Genomic DNA, 26787 nt, shown 5'->3' with positions numbered 1-26787 from the left:
AGAGGAAAGATGAAATGCCGCTGTGATTTGTGGCAAGGCTAAAAAAAAGAGTGATCAATTATTTCAAAAGAAGGTTATTTGGAATTTTTCTCTTTTACTATTCACCTAGTTATTTGAGAACTTGCTTCAGCTGTTATTTTGTATCTATTATCATTCATCATAGAAGGATTATCCATCATACCATTATTCATCATACCAGTATTTCTGAACCAAATGTTTAGGAATATTTAACTTTAAAAGCAGTAACATTTTTGATATCTGGTTCTATTTAATTCACAATCATTTACTTACAAAACCATGACTCAGAATATTCTGAATGAAAATCTTCTACTGCATCAACAGTTTAAATGTGAAGAACCAATTTAAAAATCTGAATGAGTTCTACAAAAACACTCCTCATTTATTTAGTGCTTTCTTATGCTTTCTTAAAGCCAAAAGAAAAATGTTAAACTGAAAAGGAAACATACTTTCAATCAGCTTCTGCGTTCTACAGTTCCTAAATAGCTCATTTCCAAATGCTAGATTTCTTGCTTAGTATCCCATCTCACTTCATATTTCAGGTCACAAAAAGCTACTTGAACTGTGAAAAGCTCTACCTCATCCAACTAAACTCCGAAGCACTGCATTTATAAAATATTTTACGTAGCAAGCTGATTACTGGTCAAGCCAAGAGAATGATAGTATTCCCATCATCCACTAACCTCTGGGAAACACCAGCCAAATTAAAAATGCCACATTTACAATTCATAAGATAATATTTTCTCTCATCTCTGGTTGTTCTGAAATCTTGAACTCTCCAAACACTGGCTGTTCTCAGCTGCTGCTTCTCCTTTGGAAAAAATAAAAGTCTCTTTTTACAAAAAAACAGAAGAAAATCCATATCCCTGGTCCCCACAAAATTAGCAACTAACAGTCAAATTCAGCCCATGTGTGTGTGCATGCACATATGCACACTCTCCTCTTGGCCTGACTCCCAAAGAAATTTATACACACAGAGGAAAAAAAACTAGAATGCAACCCAGTGTGTAACCAAATACACTGTAAATCTGAACTGTAATTAATGCAGTGAACAAGCCGGAATGACACAGGAAATGAGAGCAGTTAGGAAAGCAGTGTTTCACTTCAGATACAGCCAATAATTCAACTTGTTAAAAAGCTTTCTAAACCTCAATCAACAAAACAAGCCCTCTTCTTACGTGACTTTTTCCTACCTTACCTCCCTGTAACTGAAATCCGATCTTACTCTTTTTTCAATACATAGATGCATGAAAACGGTCTCTCCAGTCAATTTTAAACAACTCAGCATGCTGCCAGCATGCCACTGTGCAAGCATGGGTAAGTAGAAAGCAACCTTCCCCCTCCCCAAACCCTGGAAGTGAACACACCCATAATGTAGTTATTTCTATGAAACGTCTCGGGACGCTGCCGAGCCCCGGCCATGGGCAGCCAGGCCAGCCGGGCAGCGGTGGAGGCCAGTGCCGAACCGCTGGGGCAGGAGAACGTCAACCACGGGGAGGGCAACCACCCATCTTCTGGCATGACCTGACCAAAAGGTTTTGCTCTCCATTCAGTCTGAGCGTAAGAAAGAGGAAAATCCCACTCAATTCTCCAGAACGGGGATTGAACAAGGAGAGAAAACACTGACAAATTAACTGCGGTACGCTAGTGTCAGAACAGTGCTGTTTCCTTCCTTACCTCGTAAAGCCTTGGAAGTACCTAAGAATGAAATGTAGTCAGAGGCTAAACATGACAAAATTACTGACGAGCAGATACTCCTAGAACCAAACTTAAACGAGAGCACAAAGCAACATTATGCTTTTGCCTAGTCCCACCAGAGTGGAAAACCTCTGCAGTTCATGCTGGACCTTGAGCTACTGTATCTAGCTACCCTCCAGCTAGGACAGAAGATGTAAATGTGAAGGTCCACATCATTTTGGCTACTGAAAGAAACGAAGAATTCCTCTATTCTTCCTCCTGCAGGACCTCTGGTGGACTGGCCTTCTCTTGGTTCTCTTGGCACCCCTAAAGAGTGAGAATGACTGTCTTTGGCATGGATAATGAAGCAATAATAGTACTGTTATGTTCCCACTGAATACCAGGTAGGATCCTGCTCATCCACCTCCGAGAAGGAACCAGAGAAGCAGCAGGAAACTAATGCCAGGATATCCAAGGAAAAAGGACAGGACCTTACAAGGAGTTTCACAAGCCTTCCAGAACAAATCTGGAGAGCAGACGATTGCCCAACACAAAAGGGAGAGAGGAAGAAATAAAGGGAAGGAAGAACAAAGCAAAGCGACTGAACCACAAATGCATCTGGGCTCAACTCAGAGGACAAGAACAGGAAAATTCTGGAGCGGCCTCCAGCCACAGTAGTAGGAGCAAGAAGCAGCAATTACTAAGATACACGTATTAAAACAGTGACAGAACAGTGCCTGCAAAAGCAAGGATAGGTCACAGAGGCCAGAAAAATGCCTTCATATGTCACACCAAGAACACCCAGAATCTCCACTTCTAAAGAAAAGTTAAATTCTGCAGAGACTCTTACATACTGAAAAGGTATCCAGCTATTAGCAAGGGTCATTCAATGAGCAAAACAAACAAAACAAGGATGAGGCCATATAAAACAGTGTGGCAAGTAGGAGAGCATCAGCTTTCCCTGCTCCCAGCTGTGAGCAGCCAAGGATGGCCAGGTCTACCATGCTCCCAAACTGGAGAGGCTGAGACGTGCCCCAGGCAGCTGATCCCATTCAGTTCCTAGACCAAGCTCGAAGAGCAAGTGCTCAGTCTGACACTGATCCTTCACGGCTCAAAAAAAGGGGGTTGCAGACCATAAAATATCTGTCAAAGCCCCACCAAAGCAAGGTTATAGCGCTTTGGTGGAGATCTCAGAAAGACACACCTGCACCCACTCCATCAAGACACAAAACCTCCATTTCTTCACCTGACAGTTTCTCCAAATAGCATGTTCCTGTTTTAGGAATATTGACATTAATACATTTCCTTTCAACTTTTTTCATTCTGAAAATAAATTTCCTCTGCCCTGAATCTGGTACCAAAATTGGAGGAGATGGTAAATGAAATCTTTTCCAGTTCTCAATATCTGTGGTTACATTTCAAAACCATATAAACCACAAGGCTTATATTTTTGAGTTAGAAAAGTGCCTTTGAGGAAAGCCATAAACTACTTTCTGTTCATTCTCTCTTTTTCCTTTGTGCGTACATCACTCAAAACCTGCTGTGATCACAACAAAAGCAGTGCCCGCGGGCTGGTGAGGTAAAGCAGTGGTTTTGCTATTGCGTCCTTGCAAAATTCTGCTGCGTTATTCACCGGTTCTGCTGAAACGCCCTGGCAAGAGAAACCCACTTTCTGACTGAGGCTCCTTGTGTGTCTCGCATGGGGAAAGTGAGACATCCAACCCCAGAGGAGGAATTTACCAATGAAAAAATCTCTCAACACTTTTTCTTTGTGGCAAAAGCCATTAAATGCCCCGTGGCCTGAGATCTGGAAGAATTACAGTCAAATAATTAAAAGATAGAGAATGCAAAAAAAAAAAAAAAATCCAAAAAAAAAGGAGGCTAATGTGACTGAAATGTAGGATCACGTCCACCAAGCGGTCAAGTACAGCTGAAATTCATGGACAGAAAAGGTCAAGAACAAAATGCTAATGGTTAAGTCTTCTTTGGGCAGACAGCTTATACTTCTGCCTTGCAAATTAACAGGATTTTAATAAATGTTTAATGGAATATATAACAAATCCAATCCACCCAGTAAACAACCAGTGAATTTTTACTATGATCTACTGTTCTGTGTGCCTTCTGCCCCAATAAATCCCCAAAATCTGTCCTCTGTGAAAACTCCTGTTAACCTCAACAAGCCTTTGAGATATTTTTCTGAAAGAAAAATAAAGATTCTAGATACACCAATGTCACCATAAGTGCAGCTAGCCCATTTGCACTTAAAAACTAAAATATATAAATGTATAGGCAATGCATAAAGTGAGGGGGGGGGGCAGAGTTATTCAGCCAGCTCCTGTTTCAGCAGCATGATGGGTACACCCAACACTGTGTAATTTAAATTACATCTGAAAACCAACAAATAGTATGCTATGTGGATTAAGAATTAATCAAAGTCACTTATCAAAACCTACTTTGTCTCAACTTTTTTCAGAAAAGTGTCTGTAGTTCACACCAAGTATGGGCTAATTTCATAGAAGAGAAGGCTGATAGGGAACAGAAATAATACCACTGTGATGATGCAAAAAACGAACGGATACATCTTCTAGTGACAGATTTTGAATCTCTAAGAACAAGCTGATATAATTAAAAAGATACAAAATTACTCCATTGAAACTCACAGATTTTTACACCTTCTAGGTTTTCTTGCTGTGCTTACTTTTAATGAGCACACGTAGCACAAATAAACCTTCTAATCTTGCTTAAGTATTTCTGAGCTTGAGAAAATGATTCCATACGGAATTTCTCCTAACAATGTGAAATGACATTTAAAAGATACAAAACCAATTTTAGAACATACAGGTATTATGCAATACGCATTGTAAAATTCTGGGTTGTAATTTAAAAAAAAGAGGAAGTAGATACAATAAAGAAACAAAAAGTGAAGTGCTGTATTATTTTAAAATAAGTAGAAAGACTTCAGAAAAAGCATGATACGTGAATACGTGGGTATTAGCTGGCGGGGCATGGCAGTGCCGTTCTCCTTTTGCTTTGTAGGAGGCTTTTTCAGTGATTTGTTCTTACTTGGATTTATCCCAGGGTCTGGGGAGAGATACCTAACATGCTGCATAACCATGGAGCGGGTAAAGATGTCATACATACTTGAATTAACAGTCACCAATCAAAACAGATATGATACAGATTAATCACTTTTTAAAAAAAGCTAGGATTATGCTATTGCAACAGTGTTTGGTCCCGCCACAACATCCCTCGTGCTGAAGACCTGCCTTCAAGAGACGCTTAACACTGACAGCAATGTGAGCGGGAGACGAGACCTCCGACAAACCTAGGAACGAAAGGGGGAAACCTCTTTGAAAACAGAAATTCAGAGGACGAGAGACCACCCACGGCCCCAGAGCATCCCTACGAAGCATGTTCCCCAGAGCTGGGCACTTTGGGCAACTTCTTGCTTATTCCTATTTCTTTCGGAATAACTGTCACGTTTCCATCGTAGGTGTATCCAGTTAAAATATAACCTGGCAGCAAGGTTAATGTAACTCTCTTCCGTGGTCTCAGAGGGAGGGAAGAGCGAAGGCGAATTAGTGCATCAGAAGCTGCAAAAGACAGAGGTGGGACGTGGTTTTTTTAGCCGGTCAGAACTCAATAGATGCAGTATCCTGAGAAGTGGGTTTGCGGGTATTGCTGCTCCATCCCCCTTGCACCAATCCATTCTCCATTTCTTATTGAGAACACGTGTTCTAAATGACATTTAATGGCATTGCTGTAATTTGCCTGTATTTTTCCAAACAGTGCCAAGGATCGTATTTCCTACTTCACCCACAATGAAATGCAACCTCTGCTTGCTTTGCGTCCACACTGATACAGGAGTACAGCTGAGACAGCCACCGTTTTCTGCAAATCCAAGGTCAGTTTTTCCCTGTTCTCATTCAGTTCACTTTCTGAATATAAAAGTCATAAAGGGTCTTGCTTAATAGACATGGCACTGTACCAAGTAAGTTGTAACTGGGAGTGAAGTGTTAATAAAAATGTAGTTTTCCGCATAAAGAATCAAAAACCAAACAACTTAGGAAGCAGCCAAGAAGGCAGAGCTCCAAACTACCAAGAAACCATGGTAAGACAACCAGTACCAATGCAAGGGCTTTAGCAACCCTTGGGCAGCCACCGTGTTTGCCCTGTATTCTCCCCACACCTCCATGCCCCAAAACACACGTTGCTTCAAGTGAGGTCTGGGTCCACCCCTAAGCCATGGCTGGGGGCCGGCTCGGACTCGTCACACGTGAGTGAATGTCTGTGGATGCTGCTGGAGCGCCTGGGACCCAATGCCCACAGTTCTCCCCGAATTAGCACTTAACAAACGTACTCTCAGGGACGGGGAAGTGAGCGTGGACCTGTGCAGGCAGTGCACCCAGCGCATCAATTATCCAACGAGTGTCCACGTCATCTTCTGATCAGACCTGCAAGTTCACCTGAACCGAGGGGGTCTATGGCTCTTGGATACCTTGTCATTACCAGTTAAATTGTCTACAGTTGTCTTAAGGGAGATTGATTTTTTTTCAGGAATATTACTCCCATTCCAGTAACGTCATGACCCGGATGAACTTCCAATGCATCCTTCTCCACCCCTGTACGTTACTTTTAAATATAAACTAGCATCATCTTGGGGATGGGGAGGATTTTCACTCACAAGAGTGTCCACTCCTATTTCAGATGCACCTGCAGCAAGGAGGTCAAAGGCTCTTTAATACTTTCTCATGGCAGAGTCTGTGTCTTAGGAAAAACAGATCTTTCCAGGAATGATAACAGTTCACTTCCAAGAACACTATGACTAAGGAGTAACCACTTGGTGATCCACCCCAATCTCCACCGACTGCAGTGATGAGACTCCCACTAAGCATAAAAGCACCCCAGAGCTGTTCACTCGCAGGGAAATGTCTCCTGCACCAGTGTCTGCAGACAGGCACAGGAATGCTGCCTGTTAGAGCCTGATCAATTTAAATGTTAATTACATCCCACCACTGAATCCTCCAGTGCAAAATCTACAAGAGGATCAGATGTCACAAAACTATTTCATTTCAGAAGCAATAAATTGCTCTGCTTTAGCACAATTTCTAGGGCTCCAAAATTCACTCACCATGCCCAGCTACCATTCCTTAACTGCGCCTCCCACAAAAGACAAATATGCTTTTTAAACGTATAACTATGTGGGTTTAGCTGAATTCGAACAACAAGGAAATGAAGCAACAAGACAGAGAGGGTCCTTCTTTATAAGGTATGTCTGGCTCACTCCAGCCTTTGGCTCGGTTTCCAATTTTAGCTACAGCTTTCTAATCGACAGAGCTTTGAACTCCACCACACAGAACGCTTCAGATCTCAGAAGGGAAGTAACCACATGCAGCTACCACAGTCTTAAAAACTCCATACACCACACACCTCCCCTATAATTTTAACATTAAAGATTTAGCCTTTTGGGAGGTCTGTGAGTCTATGTTCACCAAAGGAAAAGCATTCATTACTTGTTCCTCCAGTTCTTCATTCACGCATTCGGATTCACCTTCTGCACTAATACAGCCAGTGGAACATCTGCATCAGACAGGAGGGGAAAGAAAAGGAGGAAAAAACCTCCAAAACTCAGTAAGTTCCTCACTTGTAATTGCCTGATTATGAACATCAGCTCATGTTCAGTAGCCAGAATCCTCATTTAACATGAATGGCTCCTGATTTCTCCGTATGTCGACCAGCTGTGACTGTTGTGATACATTTCTTCCAGCCCTGTGATGCCCTTACATGATAGTCATCTACTCCCGCTTGCCAGAGGAGGGGAGATCTGCAGGCCACAGCTGGGTTGCCCCTGCAGTCTCTCTACAGCAGATGAAGTACCCCACGGCTGGAATCATTACTGAAATAGAGGTGTTCACATCACCCAATGCACTGCCACGATGCGGTCCAGACACTAATTCGAACTGCAGAACCAGTTTATGTTTTGGTTCATAGGCCAGACAAAAAAGTTAGGTCAACCCAAAACAATTCCCTATACCCCGGTTCTCCCCCTGTATCAAAAGCAGGGGGGAAAGCTTCATTTCAATTTTCACTTTAGGGGGGAGGTCAGTACCCTAAAAGCTTATCTTCTGGTGGTTCTTCGCCATCTTTCAGACAGACCTGATTTAATAGAAACATCTAATTCAATCATGTACCTTGCATGCAGGACAGCAAGGTACAGGCCAGCAATTGTAGTCTCTGGTTTTGACCTACTGTATTAATATGACAACATGCAATACTGTATCACAGGGTTAGCTCTACTAATTGTATTTTCTCTAACATCCTTGCAAAAGCTTATCACAAAGCATCCAGCTATGCATTCAATGCTGACTTCATGTTTCTCATTTGATTCTTCTAGAGAAAAGCTGGAATTCCTCAGATGCCACTAGCTGAGCCCACCCCTTCCTGGGATCACTACGTTAAGCCATACCTTGGTCTATGCTGCTGACTACATCGTTATTGAAATGTCAAAATTTAGAGATCGAACAGAAATACAGCTGGAGAATGAGTTGCACAGGCAAAACTCTGAGAAAGAGAAACTGCCATGCTGGAGAGGAGAAAGGGAAATGAAGAATAGTGGGTAGAGTAAAAGTGTATTGAAAGCAATACAAGTTTTTCTAGAAAAAGAATCCATTCTTTCTCAATGGCAGTAAAAGTCATTCTTTAACTACGGGCAAAACAGATCCCTTCCGTTCTGAGAAATTCGAGTTATGAAAACATAATAGGAAACCTCACGATTTCCCTAATACATGCTCTATTTTTCAGTGAGTCAGAAGTTCACATTCTTCTAATGCAACCTCCCAACTGAAAACAATCCCCACACTTCAAGCAAAAGAATAATAAAGCACACATATGCTTCTTATAAAACAAACCTTACAAATAACCATGGGTTTTGTTTTCATAATGGCTAAAATTCATCATTTAACCCCCAAAAAACACAGATCAAACAAAATGCACTCTCATTAAAAGAAAAGGCTTGCTTGTCTGAGCAGAACGGCCAATTACATTTTCCTCTTATTTTCTTGGTACTTTTTGTCAATGGAGAGAAAGGACAGTTGCTTACCAGACACTGCCGTGTAAGGCAGGCAGGCTCAGCACACCTCCACCCCTGGCACTCCAGACAAGGACCTTCCTCTCCCCCACCCCGCATCAGCCCCAAGGGGCACTCGCATTCCTCTCCCACTTGGCGCATACAGACACCTGAACAGCGACAACACCTAGGCATGGCACGTGGCACGTGAGCAGAAAATGCCCTTCAGAGCTGGTGCCAACTAAAGAAATAAAAACGTAACCTAACCAAGAAGTTACCCAGCTTTGGGAACATCCTCACCCAGTGCCTGAGATGACCCACTCTCGGGGAGCAAAAACATCCCTTCCCCTTGCACAGTGGCAAAGGAGAGCATCTCACACCATCGGTCTGAACATGCACGTGGGTCACCACCTCAAACAAACAGAAGCCATTTTTTGATACTTTCAATACACCCCGGCTTGATAAGGAGAAGTGCATCTATTTTTATATAAGTAAGTGGCAATTCTAAAAATAATACTAAGAAGTTGCTTTCTAGGCAGGTAAGGAAATAAAAATTAATAAAAGCCTAAAAGTATAACAATCGTTAGCCTTTTGCAAGTAATTGGCAACACTTTTAATGGTTTCCTCATCTGTTAGATGGGCTATAACCTTGATACCAAGGGTTGTTAAGCACCAAGATGACAATACAATCCCTGGCACAGGAGGACTCGGAGTTCTGGACTGATGGGAGTCAGGGCACACCCTGGAGGGGAGGACAGCACTGCACTCCCTCATTCCCTTCTAACTTTTTACACCCTCTCCCTACGTCTTCACTGCCAGGCACAGCCAGAGACGTGACTGAAGACACTGAGCTTGGTGGATCCCCGTCCTGCCGAAACCATGGCTTATGTTCTTGTGTTCAAACCTATTTAAGCAAAAAACACAGTTTCATCATAAAATATTTCTTTTCCTGCAAAAAATTCAGCCAAGCTATTTTTACTTACTTTAGCCAACAGCTCCATGCATTTTTTCAGTGATAGAGAGAAATGGTTTTTGTTCCCATAAAACATCTCAGTGTTGAGGAGGGAAGGGTAAGGAGCGAGTCACCACGCTCCCAGAAGCAGTGACCACACTCGCTGCCGTGGAACGAGCCATTTCTCACACCCCGCTGCTGAGCGGCGGGGGCTGTCTTACCACACCTCTGCAAGCCCAGGAACAGAAGGGATCTGTCATAGCCAGGGTACAAGTCAACGTCCCTACACTAAGTTAACGGCACTTTCCACGGAAATGGAAATTCAGGAGTTTAAAAACAACATTTAAAACAGCACTCCAGAAAACTAACAGTTTCTTCTTTCAAGCTTATCAATCCTGCAAAGGTGAAGAAAACTAATATTGTCCAGGATAAAAGGGGGAACTTCTTACCTATGTCCTTTTTTTCTGGCTACTTAGTACTGAGACTGTCAGGAAAGGCAGTGGTAGCAGGTCTAGAGGACTGAACTGCAGTTTGGGGAAGAAGCATCAGATGCAGAGTACTATCATAAAGCTAAAAGATATATTTTTTTCTCCTCTCCAGACATGTCTGGAAATCCCCAAGTTCCAAACCTAAGAACCTTTAACTGTCTCTCCTAAGTAGTTTTCCATTAAAAAACCCCAACTGTTAATACTAAAAAGCCATAGTACATGTTTTGAAGCCATCCAACTTTCTTTTTAGAACAGTAACAATAGTTTGATTCTTGTTTAAACACCATTCCCACATTTTCTTTTGCCCGTTCCTCACTTCTGCGTACTTAAGAAGCATCAGCAGGTGCTGAACGGGGGCCAGAACCTCTCCCTTTCTGAGGCCGATGTGTACGGTCACGTTGCCGAACTCCACCAGTACGGACCAGGCAACAAGGCCCTTTACAGAATCAGAAGTGCTGCAGCTTCACCCTTATCAGCAAGGTGAAAGACACCAAGGGCATCCTGCTTCTCCTAGCTCCTAAGGATTTCTGTTATCTACACAGTTCCATAACTGGTACTGCTGATTCAGGTATTTAATATCAGACACAGAATTTGTTTTCACCTGTGGCTGGATAACCCAATCGCCCAAAGAAATCTGTAGGTTACACCTGAGAAAGACAACTTGAGCCTGAAGAATACGTCAGCTTTTCTGCCACCATTTCAGAAGGATATTAAAATAACCCTTTCAGTAAAGTCAAAATTCACTTTTTTGTTGTTTTTTTACTGGCTGAGAACATTCCGATCACTGAAGATAGGTAATCAGGTTCAAAGAAACTTTGTTCTCTACGTATCCAAATGAGAAATTGTTTTTAAAAATAGAAGTTGAAATAGAAACTTCTACATGTTGAGACCTGATGTTAGCAAAGTATTTAGACTGTGTTTAAGCACATGTTAAAATGCACAGCTAAAAACACGTGGTGCACTTTCAGTACCCCACCACAAAGGCTCAGACCTTCAGCTGAAGAAGTCCATGTATTTTAACCTATCCCAAGTGACACCAACTTATTTCAGCCAAAGCTTTAAACCTAGTATCTCCTTGAAGGACCAGACCCATGGATGAAATTCTCACCCAACGAAGCTGACACAAAAATTTCCATACACATCAACTAAGGAAGCATTTCACTGGGCTCGGGTCCATTTCCTAACTTTTTAATCCAGTTTTTAATTAATGCTTAATTTCTACTTAAATTAAGGAGAGTTTCACCTAAGTTAGGGTTCACGTGAGCTTTCTATCAAGTTGTACCTTGAAACGCTTTAACAAAACATTCAAAAAACACTCCAAATCTTGTGTCACATAGAAGTGAGGATGGAAACATTTTTCTGTAATGAGTTGTGAAGAGTCCCGCTTACTGAGCGAAGCAAATAAAGGTGCAACTGAGCTTTCTCATGGGAATGTAGGGCTGCAGCTCACCTGGGATGGGGAAACTGGGCTGAAAACTCTTGTACCACACTGCTGGAAAACACTGACAAGTTCTGCTTAAGAGAGGAAGATCGTGCCAGAGCTACGTGAAGGGAAAGCAGGAGTGCACGTCATAAATACAGATCTTTATAAAAACTGCTTTTGTAGATCTCAATACACTGACCAGTCTTCTACCAGTAGAAAATGAGGGGGGTAAAAACAAGACTGCAGCACCTCCAAGTTTTCCGGCACTTTCTCTTTCTGGAGTCGGGTTATCGTAACAGCTCTAATTCTTTCCTTAGCACACAGATTGACTGGCAGAAGCTAGAGCTGTCAGCTGAGTAAAAGCTCCAATTAATGGTGGGTATTAGAGACAAGATCAGCATCTTGCAATTACAACTGAAACTAACTTTTCCAGAAAGGAAAAAGCCCACAGCTTTTATTGCCCAATGCTTGACAGAGGCGGAATCGAAGGAGGGAGGCACAACTATCGGAAGAAGGCTAAGAAATTTAAGAAGACAGTACATTTTGCCACTTAGTGCTTTTATTAAGTATTTGCTTTGAAATTCACAGCTTTCCAGTATCTGTGTGAGAGTTCCTCTTCATATGCTCTACCCAACACATGTTAAAACTTGTACGAATCTTTCCCATTCGTTAAAAAACAAAATCAAAAAAAAAGCTCGTCTGCAGCAGATAATTAGTGTCATCTCCCCCAACGCATGGGTATTTTTAGCCTTAACAGATCTGCTGAGAGGAAAGATACAGAAAACTGAAACGAATGCCTCTTCAGATTTTATCTCTGTCAATTTTTTGTAAATGTAGATATGTAGGAATTACGTACGAGTGCTACTTTTTTCTGCTTACTTCCACGTCTTCAGCCTGAGCACCGGGGGAGGATAAAAGGAAGACACCCTAACCAACCCACCAGCAGTATTTCACCTCTCACTCTCAGACGCTGAATGATGGTGCCCTGCATCACGCAGCACCGTGTCCTGGAAGTCACCACCTGCCTTCCTGAAGTCTGTTGCTGGGAAATTCACTTTTCCCTCTGCTGCTCTTTCCTTGGCCATTCGTTCAAGGCACAGGTAACAGTGGGTAACCAACAATCACCCCCTCCAGGCCAGCAGTTCCCAGTCACAGCTGGCTTATTTTCTGTCCCTCGGGCTGTGTGTTCATGAGATGATGTCTCCAACACTATTACCAGCTCCGTGCATTCCTCCTTGTCTCCTCCCTCCTCCTCCGCCTGCATGGGGAGACAGGCTATGAGTAACAGCCGCGCAAGTAAGGGCAGATGTGGGCATCTGTGATCCACGCTCTTGTTGGGCAGTATATTGAACCAAACTGATTTGCTTTAAATGCTAATTTGAGAAAATATCACAGCTGTCTTCTAATCAAAAATATGGCTGCTACAGTAGCTTTTCAAGTTACATATAATGTAATTAAAAGGCTCAAGTAAACAAAGTGGAGAAGACCCATTTGTCCAGGCTGAATCAAGCTCTCCACAGGCAGAGTGCAATTGCTACTTTGCTTATGTTGAAGAAAATAATGGTAAAATTCCTACACTAAAAAATTCCTTCTTCTTCCTATAGCTAATTATATCTCAGAGTGTTACGTTAAAACTCTGTCTCCAGTACTGATACTCAATATTCCAGAGAAAGCAAGAATCTTCAAATAACGTGTTCTTCATACATAACTCTGCTCCTGTTGCTGCTTTTGGAAATCCCAACCTGAGGTGCCAGGAACAGTTCCAATTACTCCGAAGTGTGCCCCAAATGCTGAATCTGCTCCCTCCATGCACAAAGCTCTCCAGGTCACCTTTAAGTGATTGCAAAATAGCCAAATGTTTTTCCATAAGCGGGCTGGTTCAAACCACTCTTCTCTAGGACACGTTACAGACGTTACACGCAGGCTCAGGCAAAAACTTGCCCAATACTTCACACTGTGCTACCACTGACTAAACAGCTTGCCTTGGATTTTTTCAGTGTTACTATTACTAGATACAAGGCCAAATAAAAGATATCACTGCTACTTCAGATAAAAGTAGCGATGGCTATTGACTTGCAAAATTTATAGGTGCACCCTCTTAGATAAAATAAAAAAAAAAAATCTTTGAGAGGTCCTACACATGACTTGCAAAGTTATATTTCTTGGGAGGTTAAGTAGAAAAGAAAGGATACCTGTCAGCTCACCACCAACATGTTTGACGAGATTTGTTGGTTTCTATGGCAATGGGGAGGGTAACATGGCTGCCTGGTTACAATTATGACTGACGCACATCTCAAACAATCGTTCTCTTCCTGTTCGTATGACATAAGAAAAACAGGATGTTGAGAGGTGTTTATCTGAATGAACAAGATAAGCCAGCTCACCGACAGTTCTAAAAGTATAAGATTTAACTAACAAGATGTTATAGATTTTCTGGGGGCGGGGGGGAAAATCCAACTGCTGCACTGCTGAATGTGATTAAATTATGCATGGAAAGATCCTTTCCCTCCGAACCGGCAGGAAACCGTTGAGGAGCTGTTATATGAGCCATGAATACCAATGGAAAGTCTTTTTAGTGTGAGATACTGAGTTACGCTGCTGAATCAAAATTGAGAAAAACAGCTTAGTGTGCAATATCCTGCCACCTCCCAAAACTGTATTCAGTTCAGGGACCGCTGATGGGGTGGGCTACAAAGAATCAGGGTGCTGCAAGGGTCCCACTGCTAGACAGGGAAGCCAGGCTGGATTATAAAGCAGTTTGTGGCAACGAGCACCATTTCACAGGCGTTTCTCAGGCCTTTCACTCAACCTGAGTAATCATCGCGGGTACACTTTGGAGTGTTTTAAATGTCCGTCACTGCCTGAGAGGGAACCTTATCACCCCTCATCGCAATTTCATCAATGAGGGAACTTGCAACATGCCCAAATCATAGAGCAGAGTACGGTGCTGCAATCACTGCTGTCCACTAATTAAGACGAGCTGGCACAGCCCTGCAGCACACTGCAGTTTAAAGCAGAAAACCAGCTCATGTCCGAAAAGCACAACAACATCGTCCTAGGGGTGGTTCTGGAGCAGGGGAAAGGTACTCGCCTTCACACCCATGCTCTTGTCACCCATATGCATGGGCAATACACCCAGCTAGAAACATCCAGCTACAGGGCAAGATAATGGTAATGTAACCAGGAACTGGTTGAACAGACCACAGGTGACCCAGTGTTAACTTGCATTTGCTTTAATACATCACTCCTTTTCATTTCTCCCTCCCCACAAGCAGGGAGAAAGGATAAGGTATACTTAGAGACAGGTATATTAGAAAAACCTAAAAGAAGTACAGTTTGGAAAGTTAATTGCCAGCGGCTGCCTTGCTGTGGTAGCAGAAAGAATGGGGCGTTCAACAAGGAAGCTGGAACGGATAGGTGAGAGGCTGGGAGCGGGACATCCCTCTGTGTTTTAGGAGACATTTGGAGTATATAAACCACTCAGCGCAGAATGGTTTACGTGGAATCAAAGAAAAATAATGAAGGAGAAGGATAGCATGTTTCAGCCTGACTTTCCTGAGGGGTCATTCCTGTTTAGGAATTACCGAGGACTGGAGTTAAAGTCTCCTCCGTCTTCAGCCTCAGAGGAAAATTAATACCGCTAAATATTTTGGCTTGGGATGTCCAAGAATTAGCTGATAACTGTCAAACAGGGAAGTTCAACAGTCTTTCACGTACTTATTTGTTCATAGCTTTGCCTATTTAAAATGCACATATAATTTAAAATATAATACTCATTACAGTCTTTCGCATGTCATCATATCCCATGGAAGAACCAGACCATACGCCACGGTGCTCAGATCAGTCAAAAGTACAATCGTGTCATTGTACACTGCTAGACACAGGGCCTGACACTGAAGACCTGATATTAACAATACCTTGTTTTATAGTACATCGGCCACCACAGACCCATTTGAGCACATAGTTAGAATAATAATGATGTAATAGAGAACATAAAAACTCTTGAAGTAGAGAATGAGTACAATCAGATATTGAAGTGAAGGATAATAAATACGTGGACTCAGTAATAGTTTAAACAAGTGAGCCGCGGGGAGTAGAAGGAGGTAGTCTGAGATGGCTCTCCAAGGAGAGCACCATGCAGTTGCTAGGGATTAAAAGATCAAAGTGCCCGTGCACTGTCACAACAGCGCCATCCCGAAAATGGATCACGAAGTATGAGAGATGTGACTGAATGTAACACTTACCTTCAACAATTCTTTGTGCTATCTAGAGCATCCTCTATCCAGGATGGATATCCCAAGCCATAATAGCTTGCAGCTGGTTCAGAAGAAGCTGGCTTTGGACCTCTGGAAGCACCAAAGCAAACACATCAGGAATTCTGTACTGGCTTCCCTGGCATTGCAAAAACATCACCAAGTTTGACACAAAGCTACCTGAACAACCTAACATGCTCTGCATGTGTTTGTGAGCTGCAGTTACCTAAAATCCTTTCCAAGTGGTCACCCTCCTCCACCACTGCTTTCTTTATTTCAAAGACATTTGAAATAAAGATCTCTGAAGTCTCCCTATCAGACTTGCATGCAGTCAAGGACATGTTGATCTCCCAAATGCAATCCTTTTACAGTCCTTACTGTGACCACTTCAACGCTTTCTTGCAAGTCAACAATGCTACCAAGACATACCCCAAAGCAGCAGTGCTGAATGAAGCACTATCACAAAGAGCTGCCAACACCAGGTATTACTTTGAAGACAACAGCCCTCCATGTTTGTATTTTTCCTTTTCTACGTTGAGCAGGTGTTGGTTTCCTTAAAAAGCTGCACCTCAGGCTATACGCTACAGTTTATAAGGCATGAAGATGCTGCACTTGTTCCACGCACGGGCACTGGGAAGTGAAGGAGTTTACCCAAAGACTCCCAGCAGAACCCCCAGGGAAACGAGAACAGGTGCCCGATTCTGACCTCCCTCGTTTTCATGTCAGCAGGGATCCATCTGTTTTAACAATTACTTCTAACTCATTCTAGCCTGGTATCAGCAGCTCTGGAAACCCAGTGTGCAGCCCCCAATGAAGGCACAATCCCTCCTGGGTGGGAGGGACCACAGGAACTCTCAATGTCCCCCACAAGCCGTGCCTGGAGCCACTACACGTCTGTGCAGTCTCCTCTCACCCACCAGGATTCCAGCTGCACCAGTCCCATCTTCTCAGGGCGACCAAAAAAACCTACACCACAGTCAGGATTTCATTTACAAATCAGTTCTCTAACAGCAGGCCTGATTTCCAAAGTCCTGTATGAAACAACGGATGACTTTTGCTACCTCTGTTATCCATATCAGAAGACACAGGGTAGAACAGATCTGTATAAGAAAGTGGATTTCTACTTACTTTTATGTAAATTTTGTTTTCCCATTTGGTGCACATATTTAAGTCAGTATCAAAGGAACAAAATGGAAACCAAATCATTGTCTCCGGCTTGGCTGGCGTACAGATCAACTCCCAGCCTTTAATTCTAGGAAGTGAGTGACCGCGAAGTCTCATGACAGCCAAAGGCCCCCCTCTTTCAATCTGACTCGCTGTTTGTCTTGGAAGTAGCCAGGTTAACGCTTGTCCCATTCAGCCTGCAAGGGAATGCGGGGCAGATCGAAAGAGGGAGAGACAGACAGAGACAAAGACGGACAGAGAGACACTGCAAAAGACTGAGAGACAAAGACAGGCGGCGGGATGAAAGAGCATGGAACGAAGGCAGGACCCAGCCAAGCCAAACAAAGTTTTCCTTGAGTGATTACATCTGCTGGAGAGTCCCCAGCTTGCACTCCCCTTGCTGAGAAATTCTTTTAATTGTGTCTAGGACATTTTAAAAATCCCAAGAAAAGCTTCTCTGTAATCATGAAAGCTCTGAACTATGTGAACTTTTGTTATGCTGAATTACTGATAGCTTGCTACATACTTCTTGAAGTAAAAGCTGAAAATTGCTTTATAGAAGGTTTTTCTGAGGTAGAGCCCTGGGGAGGGAAAACCAATCATAAATCTTAATTTCTTTTTCCCCAGGAAAAACCAAACAATTTAGAAAAAGTCTTCTCCCTTCCAATGTCTGTGTAGCTAAGTACAAAGAGCATCCAGAAGAAAATAAAAGAGATACCTCCTCAAATTAGGCAAAATTAAATAAGGTTAAATGAATGATCTGTAGAGCCAAAGCCTACAATTCCATAAAATGGCCTCCCTCCCTAGAAGTCAACAGGGATGGTGGCTCTTCCACAGCCACTAAAGCCATTCACTACTTAGCTGATGGTGGAGAGTGGGCAGTTGGGCAAGACCGTATATCCAGCACCTATGCCAAGACAGTACTGTATGTCAGGCTGCCACAGGCATTTTCTTGTATATATGAAAACCAATACTTGTAAGTCAGAAAGATAGATTAATATTAACCAATTTTCAAGCTCGCTAAAAAAAAGGTGATTCTGCCTTGATCAGACACACTCCTGAGGTTATCTGAATGCCACTGCCCGCTGGTTTCACATCATGGGCCCAACTCTCTTGTCTGCGGCAAACCTCCTGGCAAACCTCCCTCACCTTCACGCCTGCTTTCCCAGCATTCATTTGTACTCTACCACTCACTAGGATAACCAGAAATGCCATAGGGTTGACAGACTCCAAGTGCTTCATTTCTCTCCTCCACAACCGAAACATCCGCCTTCATATATCAAGTAACTAGATATTTATATTTACCAAATTTGAGGGTCAGTCATTGGAAGACACTGTAAAGGCAAGGCTCAGTGATAAAAGGCCAAAAACAACCCCATAACAAGGTGTGTCGAGCTGGCCCTCACCTTGCCACAATCGCACGCTCCACCACGTCACAGGTGTGTGGTACCCAGGAAGGTGAAAACATGACCTGGGGGGGGACACCTAACACATCTGCACCCATAAAACAGCCACCCAAAGGTGTGCTTTGGCATATACACATCTTTTAAGTACTTTGAATTAATATCTGGCTGTATTTCACCACTTTGCTGGTGCAAAAGCAAAGTGACTCATCCTCGCTACATCTCTATTGCATATCGCACGCGAGTGCAGTTACACCAACCAGTTTGAACCCTCCCCGCTCAGCAGCTTGCCCCGCTGAAATGCGGAGAGCCCCTTCCCTGCCCCAGCTTGCGCAGGCTCTGGTCCTTAGCAGACCGTTCACAAGCCAGGCCCACCCAAGCTGTTGGCCATAAACTAACTCAGCCAAAATACGGATCAGTTCTTGCTGGGCCAGTGAATTGAACCAACGCAGTGAAGGGTCCAAGGTAGCAGCACTGGAGCAAAGAGGATGATTCATGTACCCAGGACTGGGTACGAGGGCGTGAAGGAGAAGGGCAGGGAGCAAGACCTTTCCCTTGCAGCTGCGATTAAGCCGCTAGATCAGTCAGCACTTCCATTTGCTCCGTTCTGCCAAAACACACATCCTTCCTTATAACGTACAGAGATACAAACAATTAATTATATAATAGGTAGTGATGCATATTCTTCAATGAACTGCAGGGTAGCTAGGTACAATGTTGAGTTTTATGTGCTCTATGATGCAAAAGAGAAGGCTCCAACTTAAGATAAAACTCATATATCAGCCACAAGACAGGATCTCTCAGTCTGCTGCAGCACAGTATGGCCAGGCTAAGGTGCTGCAGCACCTTGAGCACGAGTTGCAAGCACTGCTGAAAGGATGCAAATGCAGATGGACACCAGCATCATCCAGATTTATTTTTTAAACAGTATGTCTTATAGTAACTTTAAAACAGCATTTATACTGAAGACAGGCAGCCTTTCCAGGCAGAACCTCCTCCTCTGCTCAACTCTTCAGGAAGCGCAACCATCTCTCCATAGCCAGGATCGTGCCATTTAGAAACACCAGCTCAGTATCTACTGAACGACACTTCAACAATGAGGGTGAAGGAAACCTCAATGGATAGAAACACTAGAAGCTGCTAAGGGAACTGGCAACAGTCAGCCTACCACGGTGCTGAGCAAAAGACTAGCTGGCACCTATGAGATAGGGAGCCTGATCTGAACCCGTGAGCAAAGGGACCGATGGCTCTCTAGCCCCTACCACATGGTATGGGGAATAAACAGACTGATGGACAAGGAGCACAATTTGAGAACATCTGCTGCAATAATCTCAATCTTCAAAACTGTGGAGGTTCCCTAAAAACCTGTGGTTTGTTGGGGAGGAGGTTGGGGGTTTGTTTTATGCTTATTTGCCTCTTGTTTTTGTCTTAGTGGATAACATTCATTTCCAGTAACTGTCGACCAAAGTGGAAAAGGAGTATTTAACAATAAAGTGCAAGAATCCATTATGAGTAATGGCAACACATGTGCTTTTATGAAACAATAACACACCAACATAAAATAAATCAGTGCCTTTTAATTTAACAATGTAAATTACCCTCCCACCTGCTGTGAATCTCTGTAAGGAGAAAAAGCTGGCTGCATATTTACCAAGCTGTCTATCCCAGTCTCATTCTGAACTGGCCTAATGCCCTGGGGTTAGACTGTAGGACTCTGTCATCTCTTGCACTCGTATGACCTAAGAAAGGGAATGTGGCCTTTTTCCCACAAGCCCAGAGTGAGAACATCATAAAAGCTGAACTTTAGCCCCCTTTTTGGGCAGGCAGCACAATAGCAAGGAGGATGCTGTTACTCCCTGGAGGCTCTGCTGCTGAAAAACATCACCAAGCTCAAGTAAAAGGTCAGTAGTTAGGATTGCAACTCTTGTTTTCTTCAGTTTTCCTCCTCCGTCAAAGGCAGTTAAACATTCTTTGCACACACACACCCTCCCTCCTTCTGAGAAATGCAGGAAGGAAGTGCTTGCAAAATAGTTTAATTTAAAAGAACGCACAATCACACACACAGCAAACACTGCTTTAGACTCAGAGCAGGACACTTCTATTGCCTCACAGTTCCCACTAAAACAAAAATGAATCCCTGCAGTGGCAGAGTCGTTCCTCCCTCCCCGCACACAAATGGAGGCTGCGTTTTTACTCCCAAACCCTTTTGTTGAGGGGCAGACACCTTGGGTGAGAAGATCTGCAGCTACGTGCTGCAGGCAACCCCCTCTGCTCCTACAGAGCACACAGCACCCTGCAGGTTCTTGTCAAGCTGGAGAAGAGGACATCTGCCTAGTGAGCAAGAGCTGTGGAGCCAGGGAAAGGGGGATGCAGAAAACCCTGTAATCTCTCAAGGTGCTGCATGGTAACAGGCACCAAGAGGCAGTTACGCAGTCCTGGGTTGTAGGACACAGTTTTGCCTCCAGTCTTTCTCATAACTACTGCTTGTTTGATTTCACAGTATGTTTTTCCTCCAGTGTTTGTTACCTGGACCTTGCTAGAGTTTGTGAAGGCTTTAAGGATTTAACTTGACCCTTGTCTTCACTAGATTTATGTGAAAGAATCAGAGTGGGTGGAAACAGCTCTTATGCTCCATCCCTTTTTGCAGAGAGGAATGTAGAGACCAGCAGGCAATTCATGGAAAACTTCTTCGTTATCTATCAGTTTGTGTCGTATGATCACATGTCCAATCTAAACATAATTCTTCTCAGTCACACAGTGTTTTCGTATCCCTGGGCAAACAGCATTTACTATCACAAGCCTATTTCTTTGACTTTTCAGAGACTTTGGCAGTCCCGAGGACTTGTCTTCCCTTGAGCCATGAACCATGACAGCCACTAGCACATGTCAGAAGGGGCTTGCAAGTCCCTGCCTGCTTTCACTTCTTTGAGAATTACCAGTCCTCCTAGCCACAGTCTCTTGAAATAAACACCTCGGCTGCTCGCAGCTTCTCCCAGCGCAGCAGCACTTTTGCTCGGTGGTTTCAGCAGATCTGATCATGTTACTGCCATCCCGCGTTCCTTACATTGCTCGGCTAGCATGCGGTGGATTGATTTCAAGTTGGCACTCTTGTACTTAAAAGGGACACTGACAACAAATCACAGTCTTGTCTCTTTTTTTTAACCCATTGCTGTCACAGTGCATAATTAGATTAATAAAATAAATACGAGATCAGTGCATGTGGGAACTGAGCAGAATTGCATCCACTGCCCGTTAGAGTGATGTCTCCTTCCTCCAAACAGGATGGCCAGGACAAGCAAGGACACAATAAATTATTTTCTAGAAGGAAATTAAGAAGTTTTGCATGCTGTTAATGTGAGCACTTTCCCATGTACGGTCAAGCAGCTTCACAAAGGGGAAGATTAATACTTTCACAAAACAGGGAAATGAGACTGCCAAATGCCACAAACTGTCTGGGGACTTTGGGTCTACGGCAGGACCTGAAACTAGGTTGCTGAGTTTTGCTTTTTTTCTTTTGAAGTTGACAACTTCAATTGACAGCATCTACTTTCAGCCCTGACCAGTGGGGAAACCTGACTTTTCTTAGTTCCAGGCCATTGCCCTGATGGGTAAGTTTTTTGGTTTTGTTATTGTTTTCATAAACATACAGCTATTACTGCTGTTTATTATCCTTCCCACCCCCTGTAACTTTTACCTTCTTTTTTTTTTTCAGTTGGTGTTATTCATGTGCATTTCTGGTAGATTTAAAAATAATTGTTAGCATTTCAGAAATGCCTTCAGATTTTAAATGAGGACTCCGTAATACTGCATTCTGTACAGACCTTAAATAAGAAATAATTTCTGTCCCACAGAGTATGGTAAAGGCATTTAAGGAGCTTATTCCCCACCCCATGCCTGTTGCAAGCCCAGACAAAGGACAATAAAAATGTGAAACAGAGAAGGAATTAAATAACCACAGAAAGGCACATCTGGCTGGGCAGACGAGGTGCTTGTGCAGGTAGCCAGCATGGAGCTGGGGATTTTTTGCTTGTCAAGACAGTTAAGAGTTACACACTGGTTTTTACATGGTAAGAAAGTATAAAAAGCATAAACTGCACTGAAAGATGTGTTACAAATAAAACCACCACATCGGCCAGTATGCGTAGGGGGTCAGAGTGGCCAGATTTCAGTAGTATGCAATTTGTTTCTGGAAAGTCTTCACCAATTACTTCCACAACTCTAGCCTAAAAACCTTGTCATTAAAACAACATACTCTTTCTTTAATTCTAGAGCTTACACTCATATTCAAGTTTCATCCCAACGTCACCAAAACGTAGCCTTAAGTAAATACTATTTTGACTCTGAGTACACCAGGCATGCTGCAAAAATAAGTCACGCTGCAGAAATTACCGACAGTGGCCTTTTTCAGAGAGAAGTCAGAGGAAAGGTTGAAGGAATCCTGCAGTGTCAGTTAATTCGGGAAAAATGCAACCCCGCAAAATATTATTTTCTTACACTATGAGCAACTGCTGAAATTTCAGGGTTTTAAATTTATCATTAAGCTGGACCCTGACTTGAATTTTACCCCAAACCCTCCAATGACCAAACAGAGAGGTCTTCGATGTGTTTTAATTCCACACTAATTTACAAGCTGATGTGCTTAGCTGACTCAGAGGTGTGGGCTCAAACACAGAGTACAATTCAACATGGGCAGCATCAATGTGAAACAAGGAGGGCAGGTGTAATTGCTGTGGTGGTTGGTAGTCTTGCCATCCCCCTCCTTCCATTCCCAAATACAAACCAGTCCTCTTGCTGTTGGACACAACCTACTAGGAGGTACCTTTGGAGTGTCTCAGGCCAAAGAACAATAGGATGGCTTCCAAAATACCTACCGGAAAATGCAGAGTGAGAACATGGTAATGCAGACAGGGCCCTATTTGTGTGGATGCTCACACCCAGAAAGACTAACCTAGGTGCTCAGCCTTACACATAAAGCATTCAGGCTAGATGTACAAGGAAAATTAAGCCTCAAATATTGAAAACTTGTTTCTCTGTCAAGTTAGACTCTTGATATTCTGTCATAACCAGTAGTACAACAGGATTATACAGTGATCTTGAGAGGTGTTTCAGCGATTGCTCATCATCTCTTAACAACTGATCTTTGCAGGCTTTTGCTATCAGAACCAAAATGGAATCCCCAGCTCAAAGTTGGCGAGAATACTAAAGCCATACTGAAAAAAATAAAACCAAATAGCTGTTTTAAGGAATCGTTAAAAAAAGGTTACAGAGCAGACAGGTCTGAAAATATTATCTAAATATTGCAATCCAGCTTTTAAACAAAACCAGTAATACAAGAAAAAGATTACAGTTCAGTTCTGAGCCTTTTCTTGGAGAGAGGCACAGAATCACATTCAGCAAAGGTGATTCATTTAAAGGTGAGGCCTCCACCTTATTTATTTCCTCCTTCTTTAAGGCATCACAGATAGCGTTTGCCTCATCACTGCCCTACCCTGAAGATCTGACAGAAACCTCTGCCTCCATCATGCCAGACAACAGTCACTTCCTTCCCCTGTGGCCAGACACATCACCCTGGGGTGCTCTGGACCAGAGAGCATCCCGTCATTTCCTTGGCTTAAGGCTCCACAACCTGCCAGTGCAGTAGCTTCTTTACTAAACATCACCCCTTTTCCTTCTTTTTCCCCTTTTTTTCTTAGTTAAGCTGCTTCTTCTGAAGGGGAATTTTGATTATTGAAGTACTTGATTATAAAGGGAAGGCAAGAAAATACTCAGTAAACTGCTATCAGACACAGCCTACAGACCAAACTGGCTTGTGCACGAACCCCAGCGGTTTGCGCTCGCGCTGCCTCCAAAGTATTTATGCGAGACGTGTGTTTTTCCCGTTGCGCTGCTGTGATTGTTTGGCTGGGCTGGGTGATGGATAGTGGAGAAGGTTGTGTCTGGAAACGCGCTCCGAAGTCGACAGGAAGCTGAGGGGCCTTTGCCAGCACTTCCTTCCTGCATACAAGGGGAGGACAGAATGGGAAAAACCTTGGCTGTCTCTTACCCTGAGAAAAGTGCTACCTTCCAGCTGGATTACAGTAAAAATATTTTAATCTTTCACAAGATTATAATATCCTTCCTCTCTAAGTATAGCTACAGTGGTAGCAAGGCTTAGATAATGAAAAGAACTGACAATGTAAAACCTACTAGGTGGCTACAGAGGGCTGGTGCTGGACACTGAACAAACGGAGATCCAAATTTGAAGATCTCTATCTTCAGTCAAGATATAAATCATCAGTGGATCAGACCTGTTTAACCCAGTATCTTGACTCCAAGAGTAACCAGTACTAAGCTTCAACAGAAGGTGTAAAACCCATACAAGTAGTACATCGGAAATATGTCCCTCTTGACAGCTTCATTCCTGTGCCTTAGAGTGGATCTAAGCATAACATTTATTAACCCTACAAAAAACAACGCTGCAATGAGCAATCTATGAATATTCTGACCATGCAATCCACGTATTTCTCACGAGCACCCAGGATGGTTTGTGTTATGGAGACTTTCCTTGAACGTCTTTTTCCAAAGACCCAGCCTCTAGGTCCTTTTGTGGATGATTCATGAATCTGCATGACATCCTGACGTGTAATCATCATCTGTTCACAGTAATAAAAACACATGCAGAGTATTAAAGAATAGATATTCCATGTTACCACAGGAATTTTCCGAAAATTTTCCATTCTTGAACTCCCAGATTCAAACCCATAGACAACAGCAAGATCTTTAGTGTAGGCAGGTGTTCAGAACCCCAAACTCATCAATCTGCTCTGCCTACAGCCAAGTGGACTGTGACAGCAAGAGCATGGCACAAGGGTGGTGGCTATGAGGACCACTTTCCCTGCTATCCCAGCAAGGGGATATCCTAGCAGTCCCCTCAGACAGATATTGTCTGGACGAGTTTGCGTGAGTGAGTCTGAAAAAGGGAGGAAGAAACTCTCAGGACTCTTGACAACAAAAGACAAGTCCCCAAACCTGTGAGCAGACAGCTCTCATAACAGCCTCGATTTCTGAAAAAGGAATCGGACAAAAAGACCTCACCCATTAACAAAGGGTAGGGAACAATGGAAACTGTCAAAAAATAGCCCTCACGTCAGAACTAAGAATGCCCCTTTACACATCCAAAAAAGCACACAGCTGAGCAAGAGCCTGGGAGGCTGTCAGGCACTGCTTCTGGCTTACGCGCCTCCCAGGCCCTTCTTCTTTGCAGAAACTGCCAGAAGCACTAGATGATACTGAATTCCAATAACCAAAGATGGGGATGGAAGAGCAGAGGAAAGTTATGGCAGGACTGAGCCAGACTAAGTAATAAATTCCTGTCCATTCAATCTCTCCGGCAAGGATCCTAACACTGAAACTTTGTGGGACACACATGAAAATGGTATGTGTGTGCAAGAAGTTATAAAAACAGTTGTTATAAGAAGTTTCAACCTGGAATACAATTTTAAGGACGCTGATATCTAGATGTGGACCAGGAAACCTCAAAGATCCAGTAACCTTCATGGCACACAATTTAGCGTTGAATTCACAGGTTTTGCTCTATTTGTGATGAAGCATTCTCCTCCAATAGCACTAAGGAAAAAGAATGGAAAGCAAATCATGCTGGACAAACAGGAGAAGACAGGCAAACGCTTGGACAAGCAGAAAACTCACCAGTGGGCTGATCACTTGAGTCACTGTCCTGATTCATCCTCCCAAAGGCGGCACCAAATCAGGATGCTGAGCTTAGTGGTCTACAGGTCAGAGTTGGTAGGCCAAGCTCTTGCTTCTGAAAAGAAAAAAGGTAGTGTTACTATCAAACTGTAGGAACTTCACCCTGTGTGACAAAAGAAATATCTTGTGTGTGGTCTGTTGCCTTTGTATCTAAGCAAGACAGTGGAGAAACTGTGTGCATATACAACTTAGCGTAGAAGTCACAGTACATTGCCTGAAGATCAGAGAACTAAATGGTGAATCGGTGAATTAAGTCAACCAAGAAACACAGAAAAGTGGCATCTGAAATTTCATGCAAGTTAAAACAACATGTAGTTAAAACAACATCTAGATTAATGGAATAGGTCAAGATTAGCTTTCAGATTTCAGTTGCACAAACAGGAGTCTAATACTGTTTACTTGATTAACCAAACAAAAACCAGACCTATCTAACTTCCAAACTGGACAAACAGTCCACGTGAAAGTATGTTTTTGCCGTAGCTAAACAGCTCCTCCTCTTTGTTTGCTTGCCCTTCCACTCATCACATCTCGACTGTGGTAGAGTTGGGAACAGAACCCATGTCTCCCAAATCCCAGTCCAGTGCCTTAACCACCACA

General features: G+C 43.1%; 1 protein-coding gene across 1 annotated transcript in view; it reads right to left on the bottom strand.

The window, feature by feature from the left end:
• EXD3 (exonuclease 3'-5' domain containing 3) overlaps positions 1 to 26787 on the bottom strand; it is a 292428-nt gene that overhangs the window by 203749 nt on the left and 61892 nt on the right. Inside the window, exon 2 of the mRNA XM_009329052.1 lies at positions 26131 to 26245. Coding sequence (XP_009327327.1) covers positions 26131 to 26167 — 37 coding nt within the window. The 5' untranslated portion in view covers positions 26168 to 26245. The remainder of the gene's footprint in view (positions 1 to 26130; positions 26246 to 26787) is intronic.

The sequence above is a fragment of the Pygoscelis adeliae genome, unplaced genomic scaffold (assembly GCF_000699105.1).
Source record: "Pygoscelis adeliae isolate BGI_AS28 unplaced genomic scaffold, ASM69910v1 Scaffold397, whole genome shotgun sequence".
Lineage (NCBI taxonomy): Eukaryota > Metazoa > Chordata > Aves > Sphenisciformes > Spheniscidae > Pygoscelis > Pygoscelis adeliae.
This window is presented reverse-complemented; position numbering and strand designations above follow the sequence as displayed.